Source organism: Stigmatopora argus, chromosome 9 (assembly GCF_051989625.1).
Source record: "Stigmatopora argus isolate UIUO_Sarg chromosome 9, RoL_Sarg_1.0, whole genome shotgun sequence".
NCBI lineage: Eukaryota > Metazoa > Chordata > Actinopteri > Syngnathiformes > Syngnathidae > Stigmatopora > Stigmatopora argus.
The window spans coordinates 15,363,434-15,375,510 of record NC_135395.1 but is presented as its reverse complement, the minus strand read 5'-3'; the positions used below and the strand labels follow the sequence as shown (position 1 = coordinate 15,375,510).

The following is a 12,077-nucleotide window of genomic DNA, read 5'->3' as shown; positions in this document are numbered from 1 at the left end:
TGCAGATAATTTACTGAAGTCTGCTTGGTCACTATCAATCATTGATCAAACTATAGCTCAACTTGCATGCGCACGCTTTTTGCAGAGCCAAAAGAAATCGTCACAAAATACTAAAGCTTCCACTCTTTTAGCCTTTTAGTTATTACAAGTACTTTTAAATGGCTCCGAATTGAATGTTTCAGGTTCAGCTGTTTTCATAAAGTTTTCATTCACACCGCTGAATTCTGATACCTGCAGAATCTGGAGTCAGCAAGCAATTGTGATGAATGTCGACCTTCTCACATTTGTGTACGCTGAATGCTTGTTGTCAAACCATGGTGCTGAATGAAGGTACGATTCTAATGAGATAGAACCATATTTCATTTTTTTTGTTTGTCTTACTTTGTGTGACACAGAATAACAATTATTCAGAAGAGGAACCCTCCAGAACTAAGAAGTTACTTTAAAAAATCATTTGAATGAAAGGATTGTACCAATAATTTCTCTCAACCCAGTCTTCTCTGTAGCCATTCTCTATTCATGTTTGTCCACCTAAACATCTCTCTCTCTCTCCGGTCTCGTGCTGATCAGATAAAAAAAATTGTGAATTCTAATTCATCTTTTGCTGCTACTTTACTCCTATTTGTCATTTGTTTGTCTCGTAGAACAAAATCTTCAACACAGACGGCCAGGTATGAAGCAAACAAGTTTCTTGTGCAATCGTAATGCAACTCTGCAATGCAATTCCTCTATTAGTCAGATGATGAGGCATGTTTACTAGTTAACATCTCTTTGATGCCCTGTTTGTCCCGTAAACACAAAGGCGTCTCTTTATAATAATGTAAAAGGCCTTTATTAATTACTAATAAATTGACCATGCTAGAAAGGTTGGTGCACGATAAGCATACACAATTTATGTCTTAAGAGTTTCTCTGCCTGCTACTGAAAATGCTTTGCCATGTCCAAAATGAGGTATGTTTTTTTTGGTTTTTTAAAATTATTATATGCCTTTGATTTCCCCAAGAACTTAACATGTAAGAACAATGTTTTTTTAATGACTTCTTGAATCAACGTTTGCTCATGACTCACGATACCCATCAAAAAGGAAAAAAAAATAACATAACAAAACAATTATTTGCTAAATACAAGAGGCAGTATGCACTGATGATTTTCCAAGAGACTTTGATTGCTAGAAATGATGAAGGTTGGGAAAGAGCCCAAGAGGCTTACCAGCTCCCTTTCATCTTTGATACAATTATCAGCCTACCATAAAAACATGAAAAAAACATGAACTTGCAAAAGGCTAAAATTTCTAATAAAAACTGCATACAAAAATAAACGAAGAAGAAATAATAAAACATGAACGGCCACAACATTAGGTCCAGCTGACCATTCAAGAGTATCAATTCATTTTGAATGAGAGGTTGACCTTATGTGGTCAGTGAATATCTGTAAAGTGTTTTTGTTACGCATCTGGCGAGCTTCACCACAACATAACAAAATTCCCAATATATGTCAACAACTGAAACATAAGAGAGGAGAGTGACACATAGTCAAAGCGCACTTGGGGCATCAATGCTTTCACGTGATTGGTTGTGTGTTTGCCGCATATAAAGCTGCGCTTTGTGCTCCAGCTCGCAGACAAGGAGGAGTGGAGAGGAGCCAAACACCAATAGGACGTACTGGATTGACGCAAAGGTCCCTGGCAACTTTTCTTTACTCTCAAGAGAATTACTGGAAATCTGGTGGAAGGTTAAGGAGGAAATTTTAAACTTGTTTTCAACTCACATCAATTTCATTCTTTGGTAAGTAGGCTATATGTTTTATTAACCATGTGCAGAAAAACCACTTCTTAACACCGATTGTTTATATCTGAGGTCTGCCTCTATTGACAAAATGTATGTCATTCATAGAAAGTTAAAGTATTACATTGTATACATATTGCTGTGATGGTGCTAAAGTGGGTTCTAATGATCTTCCAAAATTATTGTTCAAAATAACAGAGAAATAGAAAAAAATATTATTTAAAAAGGTGAATTTATGGGTAAAGTTGCATGTGAGTGTGTCTATATATATATATACACGTATATATATATATATATATATATATATATATATATATATATATATATATATATATATATATATACATATATGTTACGTTTTTGCCTCCCTAAAGACAGTAAGGTATAGTTTAAAGAGTTTGCATTACCATTACTACAGTACCATATGTCACCAGTGACAAAGTTTTAATTGAAATAAGTAAGAAATTAAAAGTATTAAATAATTAATTAATTAGAAATGATCCCTTTATTTTGTCATTTTTACTTTCATAAACTTACGCCAAAGCCAGTTCATTTTGTAGATTTCACAAGATTGAAATGATACTTGTCTCTCAGATGTTACTAAAATACAGTGACCATTATTTAGTCATTCATGCTTGTGCATTTTGTCACTGTGCAAAAAAAATAACAGTTAGCCGAGGAGGATCTAATAATGTGCATGCATGGTTTTAATTTGGATCATGCTGTGAAAACACACTATAGAAACCACATGTTTTTACAGTTTCAAACTAAAACAGCACTTAGTAAACCATATTTATTATCACAGGTTTACAGGCGGTGCGCAATAAGTGTGGAACACACGAAAAAAAAAGACAAGCATTGAGTTGTGTCTGGGATTTTCACAATTGTCTTAAATAATATTCTTCTTCAAGTTAGAAAGAAAATAATCAGGTTGAAGGTTTGGAGACATGTCAGTTCCTAAAGATAAGAGAGCCACCCCCCCTTTTTTTTCTGCTCCCACACATATGATGGTTTTATTGCTGGCACTCACAAGTAGAACTCACACAAGTGCACGCACACAAATGTAGCCACAGATGAGAGTCGGGCCCAAAGTACCAGAATTTACAGTAGAATTTAAGAAAACGAATAACTGTCAAAAGGAAAAATGTCTGTAAGAGAGAAAAAAAGTGTACAGGGAAACATCTGTGAAGGGGATCCACAGCTAGAATGAAGTCAAGTAGTATGTGATCCTGTTTTCATAAAGGTTTATCCAATCTAATGTAACTGTAAACAAGTCAACCAGATGTAGATGAGCTAATGGAAATTTAGTAACAGACTTTTCAATTGATTGTGTTATGTGAATTCGTTTGGTTTTGTTTCTATCAGTTTATATTTTGCGCCCGAGACAAAAAGGGGCCGATGAGGATACAGAGTGAAAAAAAATTAAATGCATCAAAGAAATAGAACATCCTCAGAAGATAAAGATGATTATGATAATCATTATTAAGGCACATTTAGTGTTTAGGCGAATATTCATCCACTTGACCCTTTAAAATAAGACTCTTAAGAATAGCATATGGGCAGGTCAATGTACAGGCTGAAACAAAGAATAATGTTGCAGGTTTTTTTTTACAAATTTGCTCACACTATTTTTTTAAACACATGATTATACAATATTCCAACCTTAAAATGTAAAAAAAATGTTTGTTATTTTACATTTTTAAATATCCACTTCACCATGCATAGTTTACATAGTAAATCAATGTGACTTAGTAAATGTACACATCAAATCATACATAATTATTATATGAGTGAACATGCCCCAAATAGTTTTGTTACTAGGAGCCACTCAATGAGATGTTGTTGTAGTTCCCCTTTCTCTTGTGAGATGTAACCTTAAAATCCTCCATCATATCAGATGCGCAATCTGATTTGCATCAAAATGTTCCTTTTACTGCAATTGGCTGGAAGCCAATTCAGGGTGTCCCCTGCTCACTGAATTTACTTGGCTGGGATAGGCTCCAGGGCCCCTCGTGACCCTTGTGAGCGTAAGTGGATCGGAAAATGAATGAAAGAATGCCCCTTTTCATGCTCTTCTAAAGTGTTTATCCCATGGCAGCTGAGATACCCGGAGTTTTCATTAATGTGCAACCTATACACCAAATAAGATGAAATATTTGCTATCGCCGTTATCTCAGCACTCAATCTGTTAGACTCACATTTTGATTTACTAATGCCTTCACTGCAAAACTTCAACCAGGTCAAACACTCATGTTGTTATGCATTAAACATTGGTAAAAGTTGGATTTTTATGTACGGTGATCATTAATGCACTTGTCTCTTGAAAAAAAAGAAGAAAAAAAACAGCCATCACAAATGAACAACCGGAGAAAGGATGGGGGTGGGAAGTGTCCCATTTTTCTATTGTCACATGTGTGACTTCATTCATGTGATTTTTTCTTTGTGTAAATACAACAAGCCTTTGTGTTTGGGACATTAGTGCATCAATCCTGGCTACTGGATATTTGGCAGGTTGTGCATTCAGCAACATTGTAGTTGAGACAGGCTAAAACTTGAGGTGGTGATGTGCTGACTTTATCTGCTAGAACTTCTAAGCATGGGACATATTATAGACATTTTGTTATTCTAAGAGTTGCTTCTGGCAAATCATGCAACAGGCTGCACATGACTCACCCACGTGTGCACACTCAACATACTAGTTTCTCATCCAACTCATAAATTGGTTTAATCATCATCACCATTCCATTTGTTTGACATTTACCTCTGCAAAACACATGGCAAAACTCTCTGTTCAATTCATCATACGAAAATGTTTCTATTAGGGTATTTGTTTCTGCCAGCTGCTCAATTCACCCATGAAAAGTCAAGAATACAATACAGTTCCTTAAAAATTACCACCGGATAGTTGTGTCAGTAGCATATTACTTCCATGTCCCCGCTTTTTGTATTAAAGACAACTGTAATCTAATGCATTATTTTTGCTATTTAATTTGCCTAGCGAGTATAATTACTTTAACAAGTAAATGGGCAGTCTGAAATGCTTCATGGCTTAAGGATGTAAGAGGATTAGCATCATGGATCAGTTTACTCTTGCCTTGGATGAAAGTTTCATTAGAAAAGTTGAATATAGCCATTTCTTTCGGTAATGGTGAACATTCACTACAACAAAAACCAACAATGTATTACCAAGGATATCCTACCTGAAGAAAAGACATAGAACAAACACCTTTCTCTTATGATAAGCACAATTAAGAGCAATCTTAATTGTACAGTGTGAACTGTGATGCCTTCCAGGAATGCTTACTGGCTTCACTTGCCAACAGGGATTGAATGAATTAATGGAGAGATGTACTCCAATTAGGATGAAGTCAAATGTTCAAACATTAAAAAAAACATTTAACGTGATCATAAATTGGGCTTGATCAGGTCATTTTTTAAAGATCGGAATGGGGTGAAAAAGATCAGGTTTTTAAAATGTATTTATTTATTTTTTCTATAAGAATTAACTCATTGGCTGCCATTGACAGTGATAGATGTCCAATCCAATTTAACTGAAGGAATGGCAGCGATCGTATGATCAGGACGGGCATGATCACTCAATATCAGCATTCTTGAATGTCATCAGGACAACTCCTGTAAAGCCCTCGATTGTAGGAAACAGGCCACATCATAGAATTTACATTTAATACAGCGTTGGTTAGAAGCCATGCATTGGGGTCTAATCAGGATATTCAGTCCACATCTTTGGCAATGCTCGCTCAGTGGTTTCCATCTATTCGAACGAAACGTGACTGAAAGTGTGTTCAAGGCAAGGGGTATTTTTCCCCTTAAACTCGATACATTTCATGTACATTTGTCATCTATTAATACCTGTGCAACCAATAAATTTGCCCATTTTTCTTTTTAAATGACAAATAGAATATATTTAAATAGCGACAAACTCATGCTCCAGAGTTACACCCAATGTTTGGCAATAATGCACAAATGAAATGTTCAGATATTTATAATTGAAGATTTGTATACATTAAAATAATTCTTAGAGAGACAATTTTTTATTGTGCGCACCTAAATGTATCACTACAACTACTACAGAATGCTTTTATTGGCCAACAACTCTTTATAAAACCTCACATTCACTTATTTGGAAACTGTCTTTTTAATCAAATTACACATAACATTGGGTTTTATGACTACTGCATTGTACAATCATGAGGTGTGGGATAGAATACACAATTTACGGCAGCTTACAATGACTAATAAATTAACTCTTTCCGTAGCAATGACAAGAAGAACAGAATCAAATTGTTGAGTTCTGAAGACAACATTTTCGTCATTTACTTTATTTGACTCATTCAATGCCGTTTAAATGGTAGCCTAGGCACTGATCATTCATTCCCAACCCTCACAGTTGAAGTGAATACGATGTTTATCACTGGTAAGAAATTACCGTGTACGTAATGGAAATTTCAGCCTCGGGCGTTAATGTGATAAGATTACAAGTCGTTTTGATGGCTCACTTGTAAACACAGACAGCTGTTTTTCGTGTTGTCCTACATCATGATTTGTCTATTTTCTCTGCAGGACAAACAGCAAGGATCCAGGCCAAAACCCAATAAGTGTGGAAAATGGGTGTGTGAGCTTAAATGTTACGACTTCTGCGTGCCCTTTACTAAGGAAACACCTCCCAGTTGAAGAAGCTCCCTTGCTTCACAATGAAAGCAATCTCTTTGCTTTGTTTCCTGATGGCTGTTGAGGTTCAGACCTCTCGGTTCATCCGGGACTCCCCGACTGTGTTTGACTCTTCGGAAGTTTTCAAGAATAATTCTTCCATCCCTCGCCTATACTCGCAGCCAGCCGGGCCGAGGGGCTCCTCACCCCCCATGTGTTCAAAGCCCACAGAGATTAAGCATGCCTTCAAGTATGTCAACACCATTGTGTCCTGCCTGATTTTTGTGGTCGGGATCATTGGCAACTCTACACTGCTAAGAATTATATACAAGAACAAGTGCATGAGGAATGGGCCCAACGTCCTGATTGGCAGCCTGGGATTGGGGGACCTACTATATATCGTCATTGCAATCCCCATCAATGTGTATAAGGTAAAGTGTGTTATTCTGGGTTTCTGTTTGTGGTTTTGCTTCCCTGTTTCACCAGGCAGAAACAGAGCTGAGGGTTACATAATGATTTAAGACTCAATAAACCCACTTAAGTCCCCTAGAGAAAGGCAAAACTCTGATATAGTATATGATGTGGTAAAGCTCCCGTTTTGCTTGTTTTGGCAGCAAGTTTAGCTCTAATATTTGTTCAATTCAATGTCCTATGAATGAAATGATCTGATTAAATCAGAATAGTATTCAGAAACACGAGAATAAAACTACTATTCTGACCTTACATCAATTGCCGTAATTTCCAGTCTATAACCTGTACCTGACTATAAACCGCAAGCAAAAGGTAAAAAATAAAAGTTTATCGTCTGAAAATTACAGTACTATAGCATTTCTTCCCATTTTTAAATAGTATGCAAGTAACTTATGGATGACCAATAGCTTCGAAAATGATTGACATGTAACAGAAGACACATACTCTTCGCAAAACACAGGACTCTTGGGCCAGAAAAAAAATCTAAAGAAAAAAGGGATTGAATGAAAACTCCCATATGACTTGAAATTAGACTTGGGGCTTGAATGAATGTTATTGTTCTGTCTACGAAGAGGGGTCAATTGCCTCGCTAGTGCTAAACCTCATTACACCCTGCCATTAGGAGTTGTCATGAGGTAAACACACAAAAACTAAAACTTGGCCATTTTAATGCAAAGTAGTGTTTTAAAAAGGTCAAACTTCAACAAATTAATTATAAGGGATTTTGTTTACCACAACTTCACAAAGTGAGATAATAGCAGGTTTATGTGTGAACCTCATTTTTAACCTTTATTAAACCAGGAAATATCTCCTTGAGTGTCCAAAATATTTGCCATAATCTTACAGGGACTAAAATAAAGTAGCATTTTTATACTTTGTATAAGACTCCCCAACATTTTGACTACTGCTGTCATTACACCACAACATTTCAAGATTTTATTATCTTCCGGACAGTATTTAAATTATTATGTCTTTGCGCTAAATTGATTCCCTATGTGCAATTTGTTACAGCCTTGAAAAATCTGTGTTAAATTGTGGCTTGTTGGATTGTCTGAAGTAGATAACCACAGTTGTTTTGAATCAAGGGCATTGTTGCCACACGTGTTGAAACATCCAGTTGGCTAGAATCCAGTGGAAGGTACAATCAAATGGACTAATTACACAACCAGTCTGCGCCTTTAAAAGGGAAAAAAAAATACATATAGTATACATATTACAATTGGCTGGAAACCAATTCAGGGTGTATCACACCTACTGCCCATAGTTATCTGGAATAGACTCCAGCACCCCCACAGCCCTCATTTGTGGCCTTTGTTTATTTTTTTCAAGGTAAGATGGGAAAAAGTCTGAACATAATCAATGTTCAATTGTCTCATGAATCTAACAGAATATCAATGAATGTGGATGTTTTGTTTCATTTAAAACAGTTTGAATCTTGAATATTGAATACTTCTGTTATTCCTGTGTAGTGAATGTTAGTGTAACAACAATGGGAAGCAGTCAGAAGTGAGATTAACTGTCAGTGTGTGTTCAAAAGGCCATCGAGGTTTGGAAAAGTAGAGCTTTTTTGCACAAAAAAACAATAACCTGAGACACTGCCCTGATGCTGAACTGATTAGATCACCCCTTGGGAGGAATAATTCATCTGTAAGGAGGCTCACACCAATGTTTGTTTTGGCTTTAACTTTCATATAATAAGAGGAAACACAGAGGAATAGAATTTAGCCCAAAAGTAATAAACTGTTCTCTAACCACAAATTTGTCTGTTTTTATCATTATCCCCAGTTAATAGCAGAGGACTGGCCATTCGGAGTGTATGTCTGCAAGATGATACCATTTGTCCAAAAAGCTTCAGTGGGTATTACTGTCCTTAGCCTTTGTGCTTTAAGTGTGGACCGGTGGGTTTTATTGTAATTTGCAAAAACTCTGCAGAACTGAAGTGCTCAAAGTGCTTAAACCAGATTTGCTTGCAATGCATCCGTAGCTACCATGCCGTGACATCATGGAGTAGGGTGAAGGGAATAGGCATCCCTGTGTGGAAAGTTGTGGAGGTGACTCTAATTTGGGTGATTGCTGTGCTGCTAGCAGTACCTGAGGCACTTGCGTTCGACATGATGGAGATTCCGTATCGAGGCAACAAGTTACGTGTGTGTCTGCTGCATCCAGAGCAGACCTCCAACTTTGTAAAGGTACTGACCTGAATCCATCACATTTGCAAAAAAATGTTATGCCCCCATAATGTAAAATAGTCTTTCAATACCTTAAATGCTGAAGGACAATACTTTTATGAAAGTTAAGGTGTTTGCAACATTGGAAAATACAGTTACTATGAGTTTTTCCATTGTTCCAGTTTTACCAAGACATAAAAGACTGGTGGCTGTTCGGATTCTACTTCTGCCTACCGCTTGCCTGTACAGGAATCTTTTACACGCTCATGTCCTGCGAGATGCTGAGTCGCAAAAAAGGCATGCGGATTGCACTCAATGACCACATGAAACAGGTATAACTGGAAAAAACTGTGGTATGGTGTAAGGTGGTTAATAAGCATAGCAGAAATAATTATAATGATTATTTTATGCAATGTTGATTCTGAATTTAAAAGTGATTATTGATTTATGATCTTGGTGTTAATTTAACACACAGTAGGATGTTTTTCTCTCCAGCGATTCTGACTATTGCTATTGCATATAGACTCCCAAAAATACTGAATTCAACAATATCATTTTTTATCAAGATCTCTTTATATTTTTACTCACAAAATTTAAAAATGACAGTCATTTTCAATCCGATTTGTAGCAGCTTGAAAATACTGTACATGACAGCTTGTTAAAATCACGAAAAATGTAAGTTTTTACTTAAATGTAGAAAACCTTCATTCATAATTATTGTTAATAAAAACATCCATTCATTCATTTTCCGAGCTGCTTATCTTCACAAGGGCCGCGGGGGCATATCCCAGCCAACAACGGGCAGTAGGGAGTAGCCCACCTACTGGGCTACACCCTTAGTTGGTGCCCAGCCAATTGGAGTGCACAAGAAGACTAATAACCATCTACTAATAGCTAGGGACAATTTTTTGAGTGATCATTAAGCCTACCATGCCTGTTTTCGGGATATGGGGAGAAACCGGAGTGCATATATAAACTCCACACAGGAAAGTCAGGAACCACCAGGGACTTAACACTTGATCTCAGAACTGTGAGGTCGATGTAATAACTACTCAACCTCCATGACACCATCCTAAATGTTTGTTTTCTACGACAATATAAATACATACACCAATTTTTAAATCTGATGACAAATATTACATTGTGATTTAAACTTCTCCAGTTTGTTTACAAAAAAACTGTAGTGTAAATGCTTCTGGGGAGGAGGACAACCATTCAATAATTGAATTGAATTTTAGTCCTTAAAATCTGGCAAGATATTTTAACCACTAGCAGCTAAGGTCTGAATTTTTGTATCCTATTTTCTTTTTCTAGAGGAGGGAAGTGGCCAAGACAGTTTTCTGCCTCGTGGTGATTTTTGCTCTCTGCTGGCTTCCACTTCACCTCAGCCGCATTTTGAAGAAAACAGTCTATGACCCAAATGACCCAAACCGCTGTGAACTCCTCAGGTAAGCAAAAACTTTACATCAAGAGAACTCATTGTTCTCAATCTTGGTGACTTCCTGTTGAATTCACTGCAAACTCGTGTCACCACACCCCACAACTTTTAGCTTCCTCTTGGTGATGGATTACATCGGCATCAACATGGCTTCCCTGAACTCCTGCATTAACCCCATTGCCCTCTATTTTGTGAGTCAGAAGTTCAAAAACTGCTTCCAGGTAAGATTGCTAAAACAGTTAAAAGGATATATATCAAGCCAAGCCAAATGCCAGAAAAACAAAAAAATAAAAAAAATAATAACACAAGACGGACGTCCTCACTGTTGGTTTTGTTTTGTTTCTGCTGTTCCTGCAGTCCACTTGCACGTCAACACATATCCCCATTGTGTGTCAGTGCATGTGAAAGTCCTCTCGGGCTGACTCACTGGTTTCCTGCATTAATAACCATTGTGTTCCTGCAGTCTTGCCTATGCTGTTGGTGCTACGGAACATCTACACTGGATGAACGAGGCTCGGGCCTTGGTTGGAAGGGTTCCTACCATGGCAACGGACTAAATCGCTCCAGCTCCCGCTCTAGTCAGAAATACACATGCTCCTCATGAAAACCCAACTGCACACTCACCTCTTCTTTTTTAAACCCAGTGTAACTGTTTGCAATGACAGTCAATGGGATAACAGAGCTAATGTAGGTAGAAGGTTTTTTTGTTTTTTTTGCTTGAAATCTGAAGTGGACAGAAAAACATCAATGGATCAGCCCAAACAGGACTATACCCACAGAGGGATGACCCTAATGTTTCCCTCATTTATTCACAAATTGTGGGAAGGCTCTGGATACACAGTGGACACTTAAAAAACATTTATCAAGACACTTGAATGTCTGTACAGGAATACTTCTAAATTGCAGAAGCACAGTCGGCTAGATGTAAAAAGTTGTAGAACAGAAAGTAACAAGAGATAACTATGCAGGAGCTTTTATAACTTCAAAGAGGATGGAAAGAGACAAAAGTGACTTAGTTATTGCTTTATAAATACTAATCATGCTTATAAATCTAAATGTAATCATTATCCAAAACCAAGCAATGTTTTTGCGTGCCTTTAACAACACAATTTTCCAGAGAAAATCGTATGTCATGCTCCTTGATATGGAGGATAACTACAGTGGTGTGAAAAAGTGTTTTGTCACTGAATTATTTCTTCTTTGTTGTTGTTGCATAATGTTAAAATGTAAGTCTTGTGTAGTAACACAAAACAAAAATACATACCTGAATGAATATTTTAAAGAAATATTTTATTATTTTCATTCTCTAGAAGGAAAAAATTCTAAACCTACATCATTCTTGGTGAAAAAAGTGATTAACTTAAGTTATCATACAGTATTCTTGGACCTTCTCAGTCTTTTTCTGAAATCCAGTGTTCGCTTTAGTACATATAACTTTCATGAAAATGCAACTTTTGACTCCAAAACTTATTTTACCAAAGATCTTGGAGATCATCAAAAGGTCTTCAGGCAACACTGACACAGGACCCCTAAGGTTAGGAATATTTT

The 12,077-nt window shown here is 36.8% G+C and overlaps 1 protein-coding gene across 1 annotated transcript; it reads left to right on the top strand.

Annotated features, from left to right (window-relative positions):
* The first annotated feature begins 1,630 nt into the window (after positions 1-1,630).
* On the top strand, positions 1,631-11,809 carry LOC144082635 (endothelin receptor type B-like). Its single transcript, XM_077609910.1, has 8 exons — positions 1,631-1,784; positions 6,366-6,883; positions 8,709-8,821; positions 8,908-9,112; positions 9,274-9,423; positions 10,406-10,539; positions 10,642-10,750; positions 10,993-11,809. Exons 2-8 carry the CDS (start codon positions 6,497-6,499, stop codon positions 11,131-11,133), a joined length of 1,239 nt encoding a protein of 412 aa, XP_077466036.1. The 5' UTR covers positions 1,631-1,784; positions 6,366-6,496; the 3' UTR covers positions 11,134-11,809.
* Positions 11,810-12,077: the final 268 nt, after the last annotated feature.

Excerpts from the sequence above, each read along its gene's own strand:
- LOC144082635 (XM_077609910.1), top strand. The coding sequence starts at position 6,497 with ATGAAAGCAATCTCTTTGCTTTGTTTCCTGATGGCTGTTGAGGTTCAG. Across the intron at positions 8,822-8,907 it reads TGTGCTTTAAGTGTGGACCG|CTACCATGCCGTGACATCAT; the intron begins GTGGGTTTTATT and ends ATGCATCCGTAG. Across the intron at positions 10,540-10,641 it reads AACCGCTGTGAACTCCTCAG|CTTCCTCTTGGTGATGGATT; the intron begins GTAAGCAAAAAC and ends CACAACTTTTAG.